Source organism: Pseudopipra pipra, chromosome 3, assembly GCF_036250125.1.
Source record: "Pseudopipra pipra isolate bDixPip1 chromosome 3, bDixPip1.hap1, whole genome shotgun sequence".
In the NCBI taxonomy this organism is placed as follows: Eukaryota; Metazoa; Chordata; class Aves; order Passeriformes; family Pipridae; genus Pseudopipra; species Pseudopipra pipra.
Window position 1 is genome coordinate 14,228,672 of NC_087551.1, and position 23,464 is coordinate 14,252,135.

Here is a 23,464-nt window from a genome sequence, read left to right on the forward strand (position 1 = left end):
AGCCATGTTTTTTTACTCAGGCATGCAAGAGAATACCCATCAAAGATAGTGGAGGCTGTTTATAGAACAGAGATCAACCTTTGTATTCACCTATTTGTAATTTCTGAAAACAATCTGAAATGTCTATTTAGTCCTCCTTGCTTGACTCCTGTCTGTGTAACAGTATCCAAGAATAAGCAGTGTCAAGAAATTATGCTCTTCGATCCATGATGAGTATAAAGATGTTTTAAAACACTTATATAATCAAGGATAATAAATCTTTAAACATTATTCTCATTACTCTTAACTAGGCAAAATGTTGTCATTCATCATTTTAATTAAAAAAAGAAGAGGATATCAGTGTGAGATTTAGTTGTAACTATTTTGTAACAGCAGTTTTTTGGGATGAAGACACCTGTAAATTAAAAGGAGCTTATTCTTAAAATAAAGTCACAGTCCAAATTCTCTTCTATGCCAGCTAATTACCAATCTGCTTATTCTTAAGTGCACTGTGTAAAATATAAGGGTAAAATGAAATATTTAAGTGGTTTTTTTTCTATTGTGTTCATTTTGACTAAATATAAAAGTATTTTTTTATAAAAAGGTAAATTATGGATAAGCATACTTAAATTGCGCTTACTTATATTTTAAAATGTACTTCAGAGTTTTGACAGCCATGGTTTTGATATAAATGGGCACAGTCAATGTCAAAGTCAAGCTAATGTGTGATTAAAGCTGTTTCTGTTTTTTTCCTGTTGTCACTTATAATCTCGCCAAAGTACAACAAATTTTCCAATTCTCTCAGCAAAAAGAAAAAAAAAGTACCTACTCTTTCTTCAAAAAAATGCTATAAGTTAGGTTATTCTCCCTTCACTGGATTCAAGTGGAAAGCAGTAACATGGTTCTTCAGGATCAGAAGGGTACACGTAGACATCAGTTTTATTTGTTTCCTGTAGCAGCTGTATGTTTCAGGTTCTTTGTTTATGGCAAACATTTTTTTGAATGACAGCGATTTGTAGAACAGTGATTAAGGTCCAGACTATCAAAGTTATTTAGATAGCCATCTTACGGTGAAATCCTTCTTTCAAGTCAGAATTTCTCCAGATCTCTTCAGAAGAGACAGCAAATTTCCTCTGGAAGCTGAGGCACTGTATTTGAATAGTAACTTCTGGAGATTATGTGTAAGGAAAAGAAGATTACCAGCTGTATTGCTCTTCGCTTCTTTGAAAACTTCGAGGCATATTCTTGCTGATTCTAGAAATCCAGGACAGGGAATGTATGTTTCTGCCCTGGTGTTTTGTAGGGTTTGGGACTTTTGGTTCGGGTAGTCAAGACCAGAATAGTAAGTCTGCTGAGGTAAAAATCTAACTCTTCTTTGCAAAGCAGAAAATTAACTTGAATTCATTATAGGATCACTTTTTTTTCTCTTATTTTAAACCACATTTCACAAATCAGTACTATTTACAGAACTCTGAATTTGTACAGAATTATTGAATTTTAGAGACTCTGGATGCCATTAAAGCCATATCTGAACAGTGACTATTTACTTTTAAAAAAAACAATATTGCTTAAAATTGGGGTTTCATGTTAGTCTTAGTACTATTTTACATAGGAGTTCCCGAGTCAGTTCTTATGATTTTCAATCCTATTCCTGTTATAGAAATTGAAAAAAGTAAACACTAGTAACTCTAGATGACCTAGCTATTCTTTCCTCTACCAGTTTTACGAAGTTTTTGTTAAATGGGAGTTAAAAGGAACTTTCCATAGAAACAAGCTCTTGGTATAAGAAAGCTCTGTGTAATACAAACATTCTGCATGGGAAAATTTCAGTAATGTAAATGAATTAAAATTTCCCATTTTTTTTCTTCTTTATGCAATATACTAGCTTGTGTTGGATGATATTTTAAAAAACAAACGAGCAATTTCATTTATCAAGCCAAACTGACTTTTTTCTCTGTATTATTCAGTGTCATTGTGTGTCTATGTGAGTTGTTGCAGCAACTCAGTCCAAGTTCTTCAAGTCCTTCCCCTCTTTGGTGGTCAGACATTTCATCTGGCTTCCCTTACTGTCATCCTTCTGTGATCTTTTCTCAGGCCCAGCTACAGGAGTGTTCTGGGAACTGGGAACTTGCCTGAGAAAATAGGATAGCAGGCTTGTGAAATGGCTTCTTTCCTATTGTACGGCAATAGCTTAGGTAGAATGAAGTGAAAGGTGTTGACTTGAAAGTGTTTGTGTTAAGTGCATCTGACCTAAAACAAAGTGTTTAAATGTATTCAGCTTAAAATGTTTGGAAATTTTCATTGTAGCAGCCATGTCAAACTAAGGTGAAAACAAGATTTACTAAAGACACACAAGGACTTTGTGAGAGTGAATCTGCTGAATACCAACTCAGACTGTTAGGTTTTGAGGTTATTTTAGAAAATTTAGCATGATTCAAGGCACGATATGACCTTACAGACCCACAGAAGCTACATGATCTTTGCAAGAGGACATTTCTTTACTGTCACTAAGTAAAAAGTAACTAATTTTGTGCTCAAGTTTGCTTTAAATTAGCATAGAATTGCCATGTATTGAAAGTTCTCGTTCACCTTAGCTACAGCAAAGTCAATTGCTGAGTTCAGCGTGATTTCTGAAAATTTGTCTCAAAAGCTTCAGCAGTGAGCTGACAAAGAAACAACCATATTTTTCAAGCTCACTGACTTTAGTCCACGACTAAAGTCCCTTTAGTTCAGGGCCTTGGGGTAGATTCATAAAACCTTTAGTACCTTTAGCACATTTTCTGATAGTCATGATCCTCAGAGAACAGTACAAAAGAGAAACTTCACACTTATTAAAAATACAGAGATCTAGCTGACTTCTGGTTTTAGCTGCTTTTAAAAGATACTTTTCTTTCATTATTTCCAACAAGAAAATTACATGTCCTTATGAATGTTTTTGCTTCATTTACTTAGATATATGACTTACAAAACTAAATCAAAATGCAGCTAATTTTAAGCCATAAATGTTTTGAGTAATATGTTGAGAAATGTCTCTAAGTTGGGTTAGACATTTCATAACTCAGTAACAAAATCAGTTTTATCATCTCATGTGCTCTGATTTCACATATGATTGTAATTGCAATTTCAAGACCATTTTTTCAGGAAATATGTTTCAAATTATTATAGACCCAATTATTAACCAGCAAAGCAGACTTCCCAATTTGGAGAGCATGTGTATGTCTTCTACATATGTCTTGTTCTGTCATGGAAGTCTAGAGACCAAGACTTACAACTCTAAAGTTTACTGCTTTCTGATGTTTTCCTTTCTTTCTCTGTCTTGCTGAAATTGAGTACCAGTCCTTGTTCTATTTGTAGAAAATAGGCTTTCACAAGACAGTGGTTCATCATCAGCACCTTTATTGGTAGAATCCTTAGATTTAATTGATCTAATAGATTATCTATGTTTTGCCCTCCCACCTGGATCCACTGACTCTATTTAGATACTGATGTGTCACCAACAGTTCATATCTCACAGATTAAAAGAAATTAATTGATGAGTATGTACGATATTACACCTCAGCATAAATAGCTTGCTTAAGGCAAAAGGAAGACAAAGTCAGGAGAGGGGAAATACTGAGCAGCTCAAACCATGGGCAGGGGAAGCAAATTCACAGAACAGAACAGAGAAAGGAACCATACTGGTGTCTGTAGAAAACTTTGTGTCCTCAGAGCTGGATATGATGCTTGATTCCTGTGTAGCGAGTCAATAACTACGGTGATCCCAGCAGAGGCAGAGAACTGGAATACTTTATTGGACTTACAGGTTCATATTTAAAGGGTTTAGGGTCTACATATTTGACAGGGGGTTGTAACTATTACAATTTATTACAAACAGGAGGTTTCAGGGGATGACATAAGGGAAAAACCTTATGTTAACAAATAAGGTTTTGTTAACCTCAGGTTAACAAATTTGGGGTCTTACAATTACCTCATGGGGAAAACCCACTTTATCTTAGGGGTATTACATGGGGCAAAGAGGTTTGCAGAATGCACAGGATCCGGGGAACACAAAGGGAGAGATAAAACACAATAGGTCTTCTGCACTGGCTTGATGAAATCAGGGCATGGTTTCTCTGGGCTTGGGCAGGACATTCCGAACCCTGACATCAATGGATCCTTGTCTGGACCCTAGATGGAGGTTTTTCCCCAGTCTCTGTTAGCCCAAGGCTTTTGTTTAAACCTAGCAGTTTTCTTTTTCTCATATCCAAATTTTGGAATCCAACATTCCTGGGTTGGTTGTTTTTCATAACCTTCTATGGATTTTTCTTCTCCAGTGAATTCACTGTGTATGGTGTTTCTCCTTACTTGTGAGCTAGATCAATATGAAATGCAGTCCGTTTGTAGTTTGGTCATGTAGAGGGAGCCAGTAGAATTTTCAAAAGTGCCTTGCTTAGCTTTCTGCATTTCTGTATGAGTGCCTCTATGGAAACAAATTTAACATTATATTCCTGTTATTCTAAAGAATATGACCAAATCTGTTCTGTGGCTGAAATGAAGGCTAATGAAAGATATTAGCAACTCCAATCTCCTTTGTTTTAATTTTTGAAATGTCATTTTTTTTTAAAAAAAAAGTAATAAAAATACCCTAAACTGCCAATACATCACCCAAATTACAAAACCAATTTTGCCTATAGTAAAGCTGTTGTGAGCTGGAACATTTTGATCAAGCAGTGCAAGATTGATAAGTTTTGCTTGATATAATTCAGTGAATGTGCTATTCTTGTGGAATTTTCTGTATGAGTTTTTTGGGAACAAAGTATAGTGGACAAAATTTCTTTGACCTGCAATAAGACTTTCTTAATTTAACTTATCAATTAGCTGTAAATGATAACATGATACATATTTTTTATCTTTAAAAGACAGTGTAGTTTGTCTATTGTCAAAAAGCATGCATAGTCAGGGAAATTCAGGATGATACAGACAGAGTAATTTAAGATATAATTGATCCACTATATTAATTGATTTTTTAAATTCAAGTTTGCACATGAGTGTTTTGGAAAACCAGAAATGTTTCTGCAGCCAACCACCATAGAAAGGATAGTGAAGGTTAAGATGCCTTCCCTTATGTGTCTTGTGTTTCTGTAGCTAGTTCTGGAGGAAACTTTTCTGAACTTTTTGTGCTGTAGACTGTATGCAATATAGATGCCTCATGAGGTTTGCACAGTGACTGTGACTGGCTGAATGCTGGAACAGAAGCCTTGATTAGAGGCACGCTAGGTTTACTCTGGAAAGCAGCATAAATGAAGTGGCACAAAGTTCTCTATTTTGACAACAGGTATTTGCAACAACATTCTTTGGTGTCTCTCAGAGACGCTCAGCTGTCTATACATAGCAAGCTGAATTGTAAAGTATGTATTATTTTAGCTGTAAAACTCTGTCTGAAATCCTGGCAACCCTGACTTAAAGTAACATTCTCTATTAACTGAAGTGATCTCAGGGTTTTGTCTTCTTGTCCAAATGTCCTTTTGCCTAAATCCCACCTGATATTGATAGCTGTAGTATTCATAATTTTCTGTGAGCAAACTAGGCTGAAACCACCGATCTTTCTTATGCTGACCGATAAACAGGTAGTCGTGACTTGCCTGTATCTAACTTGGGTTCCATAGGTTAGTACAGCATTCACTGAACCATCCAGTCTCCATTGCCAGTCTCTATTTAATTTGTCCTTCTTTCTATACTTAATTTTTAATATCTATTCTTGATTGCAGATTTGAATGCTCCAAGGATTTTGGTATGTGCCTTGGTAGTGGTGGGTGGCATTGTAAGAACCAATAATGATTTGGGTGTTTGGTTCAGACAACTAGATTTGAATGTTTTGGTGCAATGCCAAAAGCTGGTACCTCCTTTCAAAAGGATCAGTTGATTTTTTTATGAAGTTTTGTTTAAATAGTTGGTTAAAATGAAAGCACCACGGGATAGATATATATTAGAGAAAAAAAGTATGCATATCACCATTAATCAACTGATTCAGTACTTGAATTAGGCTGAATAGGCTCCTGACAAGATAGTAAAGAGAACAGAAATCTCCAGAGAACATTTAGCAGGTTCAGCACACTGAAAATAAGATTTTTTGTGTTGGAAGTTCATACTTTTTTCCTTTAACTTTGAAAAGGACCAAAGACAGTTAAGTTCCAGCTGAGACGCTGACAACAAAGTAAGCTCAACTTTGGGTGCCTCAATAAACCTAAAACTTGGAATTTTTAGAACTTTACATTTATATGTCCTAGTTCATAATGAACTACAACATCAAGATTTGTACCTGTATCAACTGACTGCACAGTCTGCATTTTGCTGTGTAAAAGGATGGTGGTACACGCAATTATCTGCTTTTAAATGGATGTGCAAATTTACTGGCATGATGGACTATGAGCAAACTATGATAGCCATAAAAGTGCCAGTAGTTTTTTATTTGGTACTATCCATTTGCTCTAGGGACACATTAAATCTAGTAGTTATTTAAGCCTTAAAAACAAGAAAAGAGCTGAACACAGACGTTGATAATAAATTTCATACTTAAGCAAGAGGAGATACTTAGTGGATTTTTTTTTCCAGTTTGCATCTTGTCTCAGAAAGGAAAGGTTTATGAATGAGATATTAGTATCTGAGAGAATCAGTAGCTCAGAATGTGAATCAGGGCTGGCTGGGTACTTGAAGCAAATTAACCCTGACCTGTCTAGAAAGAAACAGATGAATTCCAGGTGAAGGACAGCATGGGAAATAGAAGCACAGGGACATAAGTTTGGAAGAGTAGTATCAGTCCATGAGAAAAAAAAAATACCTTTTTTTTTTTTTAATTGGGATTCTTGCTTTTCTTTTTGTGGGAGATATTGAAATTTTTTTTAAAAAGCCCAGAACAGCCACCTGCCAAAAAAAAAAAAAAAGAAAAGGTGGCAATATGCCAATTCTTATTTAAATACGCTTATTTAAGAGCACTTTCTGCTGGTATGATTTAAATGAAATGGAATCAGATCAGTGTAAAGTCAGAATAAGACTGGAGAGTCAATGATTTACTAAATATAAATTTATAGTAGATTCACTATAAAGTAGAGAACTATAAACCAGGGCAGAAGAAGACTCCGAATGGTTATTATCTCAGTAATGTGATGTTTAAATTAGTTTCGGGTCAATATATTTGAAAGTTAGTGAAGAAAGAACTAATATAAACTAGCTTTGAGGTTGGCCAATGCCATTTAACAAGATGTGTTAAGAGTCTTCTTCTGCAGTTCTGGTACTCTTGGCGGGTCTCAAGGGATTCCCACAGGTTTTTATGTTTAAATATTTTCTCCTAAATACTCTGCTCACAAGCACATTTGCTGCTCTTATATGCAAAAGTATATTCTTGACCAGGAAGCAGCCCAAGCACTGCATTTGCACAGGAATGGTGAGCATCCATCCTTCCTCATCTACTTCTCCAGCTGCCATGGAAAACTATACTACTTTGCAGAGATGGAGCATGATGGGACAGGTAGATGCACAATACCTGGGCACTGCATCTTGCTTTTTGGTAGTTTCTTGTCCTCTCTATGACAAAAGAAAAGCCCTTCTATGTTAGGGATCAGCTTCATGAAATAAAAGTCTCTTTTCCATGTGAGGTAGCTAGTTTGCACAAGGCCAGGACTGTTTTCAGTGCACTGTTCCCATAGCATGTTATATCCAGGTTTGTCCTTTTTATAACCCTTTCACCACAGGTCCCATTAATCCTCTTTTGGATTGCGTGCGGTGTGAACAGACAGCTTACAAGTAGTTCTGACCTGATTTTTTTTACTCAGAGTACTCTTACAAGGAAAATAGACTGATGCATAGGAAAACATACATTTAATTTTACAACAGGAAGAGTTTTCAAGTCCCTAGCCATTAAAAGTTAATAGATATATTTGCTTGTATAAATGTGAGCAGCCAAATTGGATTTGATATTTATATACACCAAGGCAACTTCACACGAATGGGACCCTACAGAGGGTTCTTAATGTGAGAGTAAATTAAAATTGCATATGCTTTTAGGTCTTTTAGAAATCTGAAGTGAGATAAGGTAGACTGAGCAGTTCAATTACTTTAAAAATTAAAAAAAAAAAGGAGTTAGACTAACAAGTGAAGAAGTGCAAATATATTTACAATAATACTAAATGATGTATTTCTAGGCAGGCCTATTGACTCTCACTAAGTTTTTTGCTCATGTCATCTAAGCATTTTTTGTAAATTCATCCATTGCTAGTTAGCAATTTCTTCCATTGAAGCACCTAATAGAATAATAGAAATTGCTTAAGAGATCTGTATCACCACTTTCAAAGAGAACATTATTTACTTAAGCTTTATGCAAAAACTGGTCTTTCTTTTGTCGGAAAAAGTAAAAGGAACAGAATGACTCAGGTAGTTGACACCAATATCTCCTTCTGGTGGGTTCAAACAGCTTTCCTACCTTAGTGTCAGTACAGAGACATAGAGAAACAGTATCAGAATCTCACTACCTGTGCTGTAGCTAATGTTTTTGTTCCTGGAGATCCCTTGGCATGCTCAAAATAGAAAAAGTTGCATATAAAAGCAGGACAACAAAACAGCAGGAATTTTAAAATGCTGATATAAAATGGAAAACATCTGAGATGAAAACTGTCCAGTGCGCTGGACAGCTGCATCAAGCCCTTTGTGTCCTTTTCCCTCTGTGCAGTCCTGAAGTCAGAGAGGCTTTGATTTTATATAATGTCATATAATACCCATTTATGAACAGACCTCCCCCATCACAGTTAGCCTGTGCTGACTGGAAAAGAATCTAAGTTGAAATGTGAGCAATTTCAGAGCTAGTGGCATATCCCTTTCAAAGGAAGACTGACACATGGGATATAGTCACCTGGAAGAGACACAGTGGAGATAATGTCTGACTAAGGGTAACCATAACGTTTTTGTGTCAAAAGTTATTTTATTATGTACCTCTTTTACAGAATCACAGAATGGGTAAGCTTGGAAGGGATCACAGTGGGGTCATCTGGTCAAACCTTCCTGCTCAAGCTGTGTCATTGTAGAGGACATTGCACAGGATTGTGTCCATATGGTTCTCGAATATCTCTGGTGAGGGAGACTCTACAACCTCCCTGGGCAATCTGTTCCAATGTGTGGTCACCCACAAAGTAAAGAAGTTCTTCCTCATATTCAGCTGGAACTTCCTGTGCAATAGTTTGTGCCCACTGCCTCTTGTCCTATTGCTTTGCACTGCTGAGAAGACCCTGGCTCCAGCTGCTTGACACCCATCCTTCAGATACTTACGTGCATTAATGAGGTCCCCTCTCAGTCATCTCTCTGGGAGGCTGAACAGGCCCAGCTCCCTCAGTCTTTCCTCATAAGAGAGATGCTCCAGTCCACCAGTTGTTCTTGTTGCCCTCTGCTGGACACACTCCAGAAGCTCCACCTCTCTTGTACGAGGAGATCAGAAATTAATTGGCAAATTTTAGTTATCAGCAGCATTTATTCTGCCACAGGAACTGAAAAACAAACCAGGGACATCTGTACTTTACAAGAATGTAATTTGTTAATTGCAGATTAGCTTTACATTTTGGACAGACAGCATATAATTTTTGATTGATTCATTCAGTGCTCGTTCAATCACCTATTCATATCAATGACAGTTCAAAATCAGAATTTTTCTTTTTCTCTTTCTCTTTTTGGTCAACCGTGCAAGTGACAGTTTCCACTATCCTTTTCTTACGAGAAAATTTTTCCTAGGCATTAAAGATATCCTAGGTTTGTGAATACTTTGTTTATTGCAAATACAATGTGCTATACATAGAATTTGCTTAAAAAATGTTTTATGTACTGCTGACAAAAATAGCAGATTACAGAAAAGGTATCCATTAAATGAAAAAGGAAAGTATGGTTCAAAGGTCTGCTAACATAAGAAGGTACTGGACCTGAATATTAGCAAGTCATCTAGGTGATCACATAATAGATGATGTTCTGAGAAGTCTTAATAAACAAACAGAGCCTAAATGAAGAGAGAAGTTGACATAAATTAAGAAAAATATAACACACATGCACACACATTTACCACTTTTTATTTTCCACCAAATAATGTTTAAAGAAGGAAAAAAAAATCAGTCTTGTAAATGCATGCTGAAGTTCTTTTGGCTCAGTAATCCCATTTCTTAAAGACCTGTATATTTTTGAAAAGTGCACAATTAAATACGTGTTGACTGTGCCTATTTATGAAAACCTGGTGCATATAAAGTGCATTTACATAGCTTAATATACATTAACAGTGTTTTAATGTAGTAGTTCTATATTTGAGTTTAGCTTATACTTGGTAATTTTCTTGCTTGGTGTGACTTTTGGTGAGTTTTAACATTTGCCCAGCGAGTCTCTCTGTCTTCTCTCTCTGTGAGGTTCACATGTAAACTGATTTAAAGATTGCATAATGACTGTTTGGCATATCCTACAGGCAAAGGTCCAGAAACCCTTTTTGCTGGCTATAACCTCAATGATAATGAGTGGCACACAGTGCGTGTGGTTCGGCGAGGAAAAAGTTTAAAGTTAATGGTGGATGACCAGCAGGCCGTGACAGGTAGTGTGTCATTGTGACTCCGTGTTACTAGGGGGAAACACAAAACAAAAAATAGCAGAAGTAAAATGACTTTATCTGAAAGCAACAGGTGCTTTTTGCTTTTCTTGGGTAGGATTCAAAAGCCATGTTATGCGTCTTGAAATACTGTTACAACGAGTGTGTTATTACACTTGATATTAATGTTGCTCTAAGGTTGCTATTGAAATTAATGAAAACCTTCGTGCTGACTTAAATGAATGTTTTTATATAGTAATTGGGGAGAAGTGATTTGATACATCACTAATGATAAGGCAAGTAAAATGCTTTTGCCAACACATTGTTAGAGCTGAACTCTAAGCCATTGCTGTAAGAAAGAATATAATAAATGTTTGAAGGATATTCTATTGTGTTTTAAATCTTGCATCAGCTGTCCTCAATAATTAAATATTAGGCAACAAATACTAAAAATAGCAGTTGGCATGGGAGAAAAAATTACATGCATGCCAGCAGATGTTAGAAATATATTTGTATGTATGTATTATCAGAAAGGGCAATAGAGAAAACACATTGATTTTGTTCTGTAAAAAGTTAACGCTTACATATGTGTTATTAATAGCAACAGACCTGGCTTCTGGCCCTCATTCCTTGCACAACGCAATGTACCTAATTTTGTGTTAGCTATTTAATATTTTCCTTTGGTTTTGGGTAGCATTAAATAGCTTTTATCATTGGCTGTAAGCTTTGTTAAAATGATAACAATTTAAGTGGGTTTTTAAAAGGAGTACACCTTCTTTAATAATCCCTTTTCAACTCAGCAGAACACTGAAAACCATGTCACTGGTAGAAAAATAATTGCTATGTATTCAATAGTTGCAGGAATATATTTCCTAGAATCAAAAATTACCAATAGATCTTCCAGAGATGAAGTCTGTGTATGTGATGATGCTTAGGGTCATTCTCCCAAGACTGTAGATGGCCTAAATAATTTACTTTCTTTTTGAAATTAAATTTATAGTAATAAATTTATATATAAATATATAAATTTAAATTTATGTACACTTTGGAGTAAGTGTACTGAAAAATATTTTAAACTTGCTGCTTCAACTGCCACTCAAATAATAAGGCATATTCTAATATAGAGGAAGATATTTAGATCTAGCATCAAGATCCAAATGCGCAATTCCTGGATTTCTCATGGCAGATTTCTAATTTACAAATACTACAGGTTAGGAAACCACCAAGAAGTACTATTTTCACCTTTGAGTTCAGTCCCGACTGTTCAGTGCAGCTTCATAAAAGTTCAAAATATATATGAAGGATTAAGGAGGTTTCAATCATATAGAGTCTAGTCAGGTAAAGTAATAAGTACAGAATGCAGGACTAAGTTCTTGTAATCCCTCTTCATTGCGGATAACTATAGGTTCTATCAAATATCGTGGTATTAGCAAATAGCTGAAACACTGGAACAGGATTCCTAGAGAGGTGGTTGGTGCCCTAAGCCTGTCAGTGTTTAAGAGGCATTTCAATAATGCTCTTGATAACATGCTTTAACTTCTGGTCAGCTGTGAAGCAATCAGGTAGCTGGACTAGGTGACCATTGTAGGTCTCTTCCAATTATTCTAAATCTATTCTATTCTATTCTATTCTATTCTATTCTATTCTATTCTATTCTATTCTATTCTCTGCCAAAGCAAGTGAGTCCTTTCAGTTGCCTCCTGATCAATCAGAAGCGTTACCTGTGGGTCCACATTTCTGGTACAACACTTGTATTCTTCTCACATCTCAGTATCTGTATCAGAAACTAGACAGTTGACTTGAAATCCCTCTCAGTTCTTCAAGCTGGAAGTTGCCTACGTTTGCATAATTCACAGATGTTTAATGTTGTTCATCCAAAGGGCGAAAGTTACCCCAGTATTTTGGAGGGAAAGTCTTCCTGAGCTTCCTAAACTCCCTGCAGGAAACTGTGTAGCCAATCTGTGGCCTCCTCCACCACTGATGAGAGAACTGGCATAAGAGAAGGAACAGAGGGAACTTGAGAGTCTGGTAACGGGGGAATACGCTATTAGTCCCAGGAATATCACATTTTCTACACATAAAATCTTTATTGTCATCTAAGGACTGTGATTTTTTTTAATTTGGTTTGTGTGGGGTGTTTATTGGATTTTGTTTGTTTGTTTGCTTTTGGAGTTTGTTGCTGTTTTTTCAACAGTGAGTATTTTCAAAGTCGCAAGTTTAAATTTCAGATAGTTTCAATAGAATTTATTGTGTAGTAGCTCTGAATTTCCTGAAAGTACAGGGTAAGAGTTGCCATATCAGATTGGAACATGCTTGCTGTAAACTGCTTAGAACTTTTCTTCAGGTGTCCCAACAATCAGAAATTTGGTTAAAATATGACCCATTTATATCTCATATGAAAGGTTACTATGATGTTATAAGGAGAGTAAGGAAGAAAATTGACTTCCTACTGAAAATTCCAGCTTCCCCCTGCCACACATTGTTTTCCTTTTTTGATTCCTTTCCTATGTCATACATGAAAAAAAAAACAACACCAAATGCATCAGATCCAGAAAGCTTAAGATGAAGTCATTAAATAATTCAGCCTGACTTTCCAGTTTTTACAGATTATAAAATATCAATTATTCGTCCATGAATTGAGCTTACTTATCTTTGACAAATACATAATGTGTGCATGGATAAATAATATAACACAGAATCATAACTAGCTTTCATTGGAAGTCATGCAGATGGTTTCAGAGATTTTGCTCATCATAAAAGAGTTTAAATACTTGCAGCCCTGATACACTTTGTTTTCTGAAAATGTGCAGAAAATAGTAGTGAATTGATGGAGGTCACCAAAGTTGGATAACAGAATAGATACCTAGCTTATGGTTATGAACAGAAATTCTATTGGCCTGTTGTATTATGTCCCATAGCATTGCAGCACGTAGTGCATTTTGTACATGAACTTGGTAAGTTTAAAAAAGAAACAAGAAACAAACAAACAAACAAAACCCAAAACAACCAAAACCCATCAAAAAAAAAACCACACGAAACCCCAAATGTCCAACCTTGTAAGTACAAACTGCACTCTCTCTGTTTTTCTTCACTGCTGTATTTGCAAGTCCCATGAAGCACTATGTGAAGTCTCAAGTCCTGTTAGAGTGTTTGCAGAACTGAAATATTAGAGGGAAACTTGGGATGTGAGCCCAGATTCTGGAACTTTTTATTACTATGCTCAAGAAAGAAATACATTTAATGTAGTGGGGATACTGTGCTACAGGCCAAAGCTTAGTGGATTTTTGCCATGACATTAATGAAATGCCATCTGAATTGATATAAGGCTGGAATACATAATGTTACCCTCTAAAACACAATCCTCAGTTCTTTGGCTGTGAACCAACATACAGCTCTTGTCCTTGCAAAAATTACCAATTTGGCATTTTTCAAGGCAGCTCCCTGACTCATTACTGCAAGGAAGAACCAGCTTTTGCTTAATACATCAGGGAAAGTAGTATTTTCAGAACCGATGTTTAGAAACAACATCAAGACAACTGTCCTGGGGTTTAAGGTGTCTCTTGCAGTGCACTGCCATATGAGTACAGATCCCAGACGGTGATGGTGTTTAATGACATCCATAGAATAAGTTCTCATATAGAACTCATCCTGAAGCTAAGTAAGCTACTTGTAAATATTGATCATAAATTTTTAAAGCAATTTTTGTGCATGTGTGGTCTGAATAGTGTTAAAACTTGCAGAGCTGTTTTCACTGTAACTTCACTGATTCCTGTACTTGTAAGTGTTGTGACTTAACCTGTTTGTGAATTCATCTCCCTGGGCAAAGCCTAAATATCTACATTTATCTTTACCTTGTCTTTTCCTTGTTCACACACACGTACACAGACATTTGCTTATGAAACCTATGAAGGTACAGCTGTGTAAGACTGCCACCAGGGTTTCTGCATCACTGATAAATGTGTCCAGCCTGGGTCAGAGCTCACATTCGTCTCTTGGAATAGTATGTTTAGGGAGGGACAGAGGGAACTTGTCTTGCCAACAGCTTTGCAGTGCCACTGTGAGAACTGAAGTTTTATGCCAGCATTAAGTCCAGGTTGGATAGGTCTGCTCTTCACCTACTCTGTACCATGAGAGACATGAAACAGTTAAGGAACTGGGAAATCTAGGGCATGGTTTGCAAAAGGTACATTAAGTGGTGAAATCGATTAGTAATAAAAAGCTGTTTTGTCACCATACCCACACAATGTGACCATGAATCAGCCTTGTGATAATACTGCCCTAATTCTTCAAAATAAGCATGGAAAAAAAATAAGTTCTGTTAGAAAAGAGCTCTCTTTAGTGGACAAATTTTTGATGTGCTGATAAAAATATTTAATACCTAGATTAAAAACTTACCTGACCTGTATGCAGTGTATCCTGACAGTGTTGATCTTTTCCTTCAGATTAGCTATAGGGTCAGCAAATTTCAGTCTTTTTGCTCTGCAGGGGTCCTTGCATGACAAAGAGAGACTCAAAAGCATCTGTGGTGCTTCCTTTTGGCCACCTTTCTGATGTAAGCAAGTCCCTTGTTATTTTCAGGATTACAAGATGCTGGCTTACACTCTTGCTACAGACTTTCTGCTCTGCCCATCTCTTGGGCCTTGCCCCTTCTCCCATGGTTTATACCCACGGTACAAAGCTTAGTTGCTTTCAAGTAGCTGTCCACCCTTGCACCACAGGGGTTTGCAGCAGAGCCAGCATTTATGTACCTAAGACAACTGAAACAGGAATCAAACTTTTATGTCTCTCTTTCATGAAGCTCTAATATTGCTGGTTTAGCTCTGAGGTTGGCCTTTGTGGTCTTCATGTTGAGTAATTGCACTTGCTTATAGTAAAACCACACCTCTGGTAAAGTGTAACCAAAGTAAGGGATTTTGTTGGCAGTTCAATATACTGTGTTATTGTGTTTCAGTTTAGAAATCTTGCTGTTGGCCTTATCCAAACATACTGAACTCAGTGCTGAGGCTCCTAGATTTTCCAATAATTTGGATGATTGGAGCCAAGATTTGGCCTTGCACATTCTGAAAAGTGTGAAATTGATGCAGATACTTAATCACATGATGTGCTTTTTGACCTCCCATTTCAGATGCTAACACGTGTTTTCTTGTTACTATTTAAAGGTCAAATGGCTGGTGACCACACACGACTGGAATTCCACAACATAGAAACAGGAATAATAACAGAACGGCGCTACCTGTCTTCTGTGCCTTCTAATTTTATTGGGCATCTACAGAGTCTCACATTTAATGGCATGGCATACATTGACTTGTGTAAAAACGGAGACATCGATTATTGTGAGCTAAATGCAAGATTTGGGTTCAGGAACATCATAGCAGACCCTGTAACCTTTAAAACAAAAGCAAGTTATGTTGCACTGGCCACGCTACAAGCGTACACATCTATGCACCTTTTTTTCCAGTTCAAAACCACCTCTCTGGATGGATTGATACTTTATAACAGTGGCGATGGAAATGATTTCATTGTGGTTGAATTAGTTAAAGGGTATGTATGGATTAGCATGACAAAGCCAGTCTATTCAAAACGTATATACAGGAGAAATAGAAGGGAAAGTTTAGGATACAAATCTTTATCTGACTGGATATATACGATTCATAAATGTTTCTTCATGTTAAACTTGATATGCTTTATTTTGACTCTTTCTTTCAGATGAAGCTAGATGCCTGAAATATATGACAGTAAATAATAGGTATAACTTCTCTCGTGTTTACCACAAAGAAGTACTAGTTTGTAGCTTCCTCTTGTTCTCTCTCTACGTATGTATGCATGTGTTGGTACATGGAGTGCTCATTACTTTCCAGAAACTTGGGACTGCACCTCAACTCATCTAAACCAGTGGCAAATTCTCTGAATGATGGTTGCTTCCCCATCTGGCATTCATTGTTGTCTTCTGGTTTTACCAGCACTACTGAGGAGTACAAGCAACTATAAAATATTAGACATATTATTTAATGCCCCCTTGCTATGTAAAGAAAAAGGAAACTTTTCCAATTTTTTCTCTTTTCCCAGGTATTTGCACTATGTGTTTGACTTGGGAAATGGTGCAAATCTCATCAAAGGAAGTTCTAATAAACCTCTGAATGACAACCAGTGGCATAATGTGATGATATCAAGGGATACTAACAATCTCCACACTGTAAAGATTGACACTAAAATCACGACACAGAGCACAGCAGGAGCCAGAAATTTAGATCTCAAAAGTAAGTACAATTATTCTTGTACAATCTACACTGAGAGTCATTACAGAATGATAAACAGAATAAATCATGTATGTAAAGTACAACATAATTTTATAATACCGTATGAAGCCTTTTACTTTATAATAATGAATATGATCAGAAGAGATAACATCATCTTAACCTAACAGTGCAAGTTTAGTAGTAGTTCTGCACAGGTAGGTGCAACCTAAAATGTGTGAAAATGCTGTGGGGAAAAAAAAAATAGGAAATTACAGAAACACAGGGTGGCCCATGTGAACCAAAAGGAACTTGGGGAACTAAAGGAGGACTACAACATCTATGTAAAAACATTGACTTTTACATGAACGTAAGTTACATAAGTGGCACGTGAAAACCACAGCCCAAGCTTTACAGTATAACTAGAGGCTTCTCAGAACTGCTGATCTCTATATTAGAGAATTGGGGAACACTTTGACCTGTCCCTCACTGTTCGATATTTCACATAAAAACTACCATTTGCTGGGAAAAGAGATGCAATGCAATTTCAGTATCATAAACTACCTTCCAAGATCTTATGTGGCAGTCCTCCAAATCACTTATAAATACAAGTTGCAAGATGTATAGAACCATAAACATACTCACCTAAATATGTAATGTATTGGAATTTCAACTGCAGGTGGGATAAACTTTGTTTTATAGACCTAAACCTACATGTTATAGATCCAGCTAGATTCTTAAGGTCCATTTTGATAAACCAAACTGATATATATGTATATTTTAAAGTGATAGCAATTAGTTCTAAAGGTGGGTTTCTGAAAAGCTAATTTGTATCAGAGGAAAAATATCTTTTTGAAAAGGTGTATAAGTATACTTTTAAAATACTGACTACCTAATCAAATATAAGAATATATGTTCTGGTCATGTGGAAAAGTATTGTGTATTTTAACATTTTTTAAAAAAGTTCTTGTCAGGAGAACCAAAATTTCATAGCAATCAAAGAAGTACAGTATTTCAAAAGCCAGCATGCTCAAAGAAGATATTAATATTCCATCAAGAGCTTATTCCTTGCTGGATTTTCTTTTATCTACCTCTGAGTCACAGATAATGAGCTGACCTTGGTAATTATTCTGGATTTTGTGATATTTTACATGTTTGCTTCACTTGAAAGTGCTGTGAAGATTTTAAGAAAGACTATGAAAACAGTATCTTGATATGTCATAATCTTCAATAGGTGATTCTCTAATTTATAAACCCAGCATTTCTGATAAAGCTTTTTGAATGACTCTCACTGCATTCCTAAAATTGTATTTGAAATTTGTGCTGTTATTTCTCATTTTTGCATTCTGTTAAATATTGTCAATGTTTTTGAGACAGCGTCCTATTTCAGCAGTATTTTGATGCTGTAGACAAAGAATCCACCTTATTCTTCCACTTTTTTTTTTTTTGATGGCAAGTACTACTTATGCATATGTGTATGTATTTCATGTGTTTGGGTTTCTTCCTAGTAGATAAATTAGACATGGGTAGGAAAAATAATCCTGTTACGAACTGATAATCAACTTGACACAGTCACTTTATTCTACATATTTTTCAAACCAATTGTATTTTAGTATGTTGCCTTATTTAAGAAAATAAAGTTTGTGCCATGTGCTTACTAAAGGCACTAGAGAGCGCTGTGATCTCACTGAATGCGCTGCTCAGCCCAGTCCCAGGGAAAGCTCATCAGCGAGGACAACCTATAAAATCCAACATTCCTTTGTTTTCTGCACTTTGAAAATTCTACTTTTGCTTTACACTTTTGAAGTAAAACTGTATCCATAGCGGTTGCATTTTCTAACCTTGAATTCCTTTGGAAAAAAAGAAATGAGGAGCATGAAAAAACATACTGAGATTTGAAGCTAGGAAGATGAATTGTATTAGATGCTGATTTTCTGTTATTCACCACCCAGGGAATGTGTATAGTAAAAGAATAACAAGCCTGACATATTCAGTGCAGGAATATATAGCAAGCTTCTTTCTGAACTGTTCTAGTATACACAAGTCCTTCACCTCTGTCTTCTCATAATAGTATGTTTCATTTTATTTTTTTTAATGTAGGCTACTATATTTTTGCTCAGTCAGGTTCTCTTAAATATGGCATAGTATATCATGAGAATTTTGGTTGGATATCTGAGGGGGGGAGGTTCAAGATGATTCGTTTTAGCCAGCAGGCTAAAAAGGAGAAAAAATTGCCTTTCATTTCTGTTTTTCTTTCCTTTGTATTCAGTTGAAATGCTCTCCTGTAGTTTCTTCATTTCTATTTTATGTCAGTGTTTCTTTTAATGACATGTTTCTGTTATGCTATAAACACTCCATACACTTTCCTGATATAAGTAGTTACGGTTAATTCATTGTCTTGTGTTATTTTAGTCTTAGCAACAAAGCAAATTCAAAATTCCACTTCCTGCTACTGGTATCAATGGTTCTGCTTAACCAGAGATAAGTAAAATATAAATCTGTACAGAAAATATAGAATCTGTAGACTTTCTGAATAATTGTAGAGTTACCAGATTTCTTATGCTGAAATCCAAGCCAATCCTGGAAAGATAAATCCCATTTATGCATTTTTTTGCGAATACACAGTGAATTCAGCGTGAAGATAAGACACAGATTGTGTTGTAGAGCCTGCACAGCATGGAAGTTGTCTGGGAAAGCAGACAGCTTCCATAAAAGTATGGGAGAGAATTTCCAATATGTTTCCTTTTGGGCGTAAGATTTGGCTATATAACACAGAAAGTTCATTATTAAAGATGTTGATTCCCTCCGTAACCTCTGGTACAATTTCAGTGGGTACCTGTGGAAACACTTATATTAAATTCTCCAGCTTAATTATTGCTGTAATTAGATGGGTAAATTACAAGTTGGAGACAAATAAATGAGTGAAAATAATTCTGTGTTTGGATTCCAAGAACTGTGTTATTTTTCCCAGCAGAGAAAATTAGCAAAGTGTACTCGGGTGCAGTTCTAGCAGATAACCCGTAAAGATAAATGAGTCTTACCAGCAAAGGCAATACAGCTCAAGCCTGCCAGCACTCAGTTACACAGCAAATTTCTTTTCATGTATTTCAAGAGCAGATTCCCTGTCCTGCTTTCAGTACAGCTCAGACGGTTAGCAAGGCTGCAATTCAAGGCCTTCACAGACCAAAATAGTTAGGTGGAAAGAATTTTTGCTTGCTGTACTTAATGCTGTGCTCTTATGGTCTGAGGGGGTTTAGTAGCTTTGAGGGGGCACAGAATTACAAGTGAAAGTGGAATTTGACTTCTATGACAGAGTAAATACGTCATTGGTCAAGGGAAGGATTACATGTGTCATTTATCTGGACTTCTGCAAAGCCTTTGACATGGATGCCCCCCAACATCCTTCTCTCCAAATTGCAGAGAGATGGATTTCATGAGTGAACTGCTAGATGGATAAGAAAGTGGTTGAACAGTCACATCCAGAGGGTAGTGATCAAAGGCTCAGAGTACCAGTGGACATCGGTGACAAGTGGTGTCCCTCAAGGTTCCATATTCAGATCAATCTTATTTAATATCTTCATTAATGACATAGATGAAGAGATTGTGTGCATCCTCAGCAAATTTACAGATGACACGAAGCTGAGTGGTGCTGTTGACACACTTGAAGGACAAGATGCCATTGAGAGGGGGACCTGGACAAGCTTGAGAACTGCCTGTGGGAATCTCATGATGTTTAATAAAACCAAACACAAGGTCCTGCACTTGGATCAGGACAACCTCTGAAATCAATCCAGGCTGAGGGTTTAAGGGATAGAGAGCAGCCCTGCTGAGAAGGACTTGGGGTGATAGTGGATGAGAGGCTGGACATGACCTGGCAGTGTGCACTTGCAGCCCAGAAAGTCAATTGTATCCTGGGCTGCATCCAAAGCAGTCAGGGCAGCAGGTTAGGGGAGGTGATTCTACCCCTCTACTCCACTCTGGTGAGACCCTCACCTTGAGCACTGCATCCAGCTCTGGGGCACTCAGCACAGGAAGGGCATTGACCTGTTGGAGCAAGTCCAGAGGAGGGCCACAAAGATTGTTAGAGAGCTGGAGCACCTCTCCTGTGAGGAAAGGCTGGGAGGATTTGGTTTGTTCAGTATGGAAAAGAGAAGGCTTTGGAGTGACCTAATTGCAGCATTCCAGTACCTTTGCTGCCTGTGCATCATTTCATATGTTCTTAAGACTTGTTTTTTTGAATTTACATTAATAATTTCAGCTTGTCTTACTGTCATCATCTTTCACATGGCCTTCCCAAACATCAGTTGTAGAGTCCATTGTAAGTCATATGTTATTTCTGTGCTGTTATATCTCTTTATCCTCAAAAAATTCTATTCATATTAGAGCGTACATCAGAATCAACCTCCCTGGATTAAAAAAAACCACCTGTCTAGATATCTTCTTGTCTGTTTTACTTTTATTTCCATAGCTCTTCACTGGCCCCTAGCTTTCTCTACTCCTTTGTGAGATAGGGCTGCTGCTGCTATATACATTTGCTTTTTCATTTGCTGTTTTTTCTAATAACGTGAAAACAGACTAGTCTGAAGCATTATGAAAAAAAGTAGTCATATTTATTTATGGTATCACCTCAATAGTTTTACAAATGCACTGAGTTATAATTCTTCTATGCACAAAAAGAGTTGCTTGGCAATTAATTCATCCTTGTAAACTTTTAATGCAATTAAACAAATTATCAGTAGATCTACTAGCCTGGCATATTCATTGATGATTTGTAATAGTCCCTTAATCTATTGATATTTCATTTGCCTGTCAAAGTAGGTTGTTCATGCTGAGCTAAATTTCTCTCAATCATAAAGAAGATTTCCTCTTTCAGCAATGGAAATTGAAATTGTTTCAATTTCATGTAATATTTCTCTATGTTGTTTTATATTGAGCCAATTATTATTGCTGTTTCATTATATGTTTCTCTCTATATTCCAAGGTCTCTATCAATGGCAGTGATTCTTCATATTTCTATTACTAGAAAAACAAAGCTTTAAGAAGCATGGAAAAGTATTTTATATAAAACACACATTTATACAAATGGACAAGTATTAATGCTTAAATTTCTCAAATAATCATGCTTGAGCTAATTGTAATGACCTTGCCAGTGGGCTGTGAACTCTTCATGCAGAAATAATGTTCTGTTCCAAATGCAGAGTTCCAAATACTGTCAACAGCAAATAGGTCTTCCCAATGTGACCTGTTGGAGTAGACAGTGGCAAATGCAGCTGTTGCCCTCGTGGAAAGCAGGCTCTCTACAGAGGAAAACAAGGAAAACAAGAGACTTAAAACTGAGAACTCTTCTTTGAGGCTTCCTGTGTAGCAAAGTTCTAGGGGCAGATAACAATAGATGATTGGACAACCTTGTCTAATGAGAATTCATCTATCTATCTTTCTTTGCAACTTGTCACACTCTGCGTCTAAATAGCAGTGCTGTCTACCAGGCTGTGAAAATAAATCTGGCAGTGCTGAGCCTTCAGAAATTGTATCCAAATTGCCAAAATTATGAGATGGGGAAAAAGATTGAAAATCTACTCCAGTAGTCCTAGATTAGAGATATTCTAGTGCTGAGTTCTGTGAAGTCAGTAATAATGCAGTAGTTTGTCAGATCACTCCATGGTGAGCAAGGTTTTTGCTTTCTGCTTCTTCTCCCCTGTTTTTCTTAGTCTTTCACACACATATGAATGGATAGATTTGCCTACATTCCTACAGCTTTTGGCATGCAAGTTATTACAGCTGATGATTGTGGAATTTCTTTCAGGCCTTGCTGGAATACCAAGTAAAAGTTATGCTAAGGATAATGCAGGAAACATGGATGCTCTAAAAACTTACCTAGAAATCTGGATATTTAGTATAAATACATTATATGACTTCCTAGCACACAGCCCCCCCCCCCCCCCCCCCCCCCATCCAAGAAGCACATCTTAAACTTGTTTTCATAATGTGCTGCCATGGGTACAAGAGCACCACTCTCATTGACATTGATATTCTAACTGAGCAGTCCTTTTTGCAAAAGGGCAGCTTCATGGAATATCCTGAGTCTGGAGGTGGTTGTCATGCTCAAGAGTAGTATCGTATAAAAAGTTACCCTCTGCAAATCTACATTCAAAATGAGAACATTTAGCATCTCAGCTCTTTGGTAGCTTTATGTGGAGAATCATACCTGAAGTACTAGCTAAAGGAGGAGTTTTGTCGATGTTGATCTCTGAGGTCTAGTATGCCTGCTGGAAAGAGGAATTCCTCACTCTTTTGTAAACAGGCTCTGCTAAGAGGATGTGTTGACTATTAAAGCAGAGAGTGAAAAAATTATATCAGGAGAAAGAGAGATCTGTGCAATTGTCAGCTTCATTAGATTTTGTCTGTTTTTTGGATGTATACAATCTACAAAAGTGGTCAGAACAGGATAAAAGAGAAGGACATTTTATGTGCTTGACTGCCTCACCTCTCCACCAGAACCATCCCACTCATACAGAGTAATTGGCCTAGCATTGATTATGTGGGAGATGGATTGCCATGCACATTTATATGGCAATTAGATTTTATTATTTACCGTTTAACATGCATCACCAACTTTCTTCACAGTCCATTGCACAAGCAGACTGCTTTGGTTTTGCATCTGTTTAATCTTTTT

At 36.6% G+C, this 23,464-nt stretch overlaps 1 protein-coding gene across 37 annotated transcripts in view; it reads left to right on the forward strand.

Moving 5' to 3' along the window:
- Nucleotides 1–23,464, forward strand: part of NRXN1 (neurexin 1) — a 711,526-nt gene that overhangs the window by 316,948 nt on the left and 371,114 nt on the right. For all 37 annotated transcript variants that reach the window (XM_064647916.1, XM_064647918.1, XM_064647926.1 and 34 more), the window contains 3 exons: nucleotides 10,442–10,564; nucleotides 15,718–16,099; nucleotides 16,625–16,815. In XM_064647916.1, coding sequence (XP_064503986.1) covers nucleotides 10,442–10,564; nucleotides 15,718–16,099; nucleotides 16,625–16,815 — 696 coding nt within the window. The remainder of the gene's footprint in view (nucleotides 1–10,441; nucleotides 10,565–15,717; nucleotides 16,100–16,624; nucleotides 16,816–23,464) is intronic.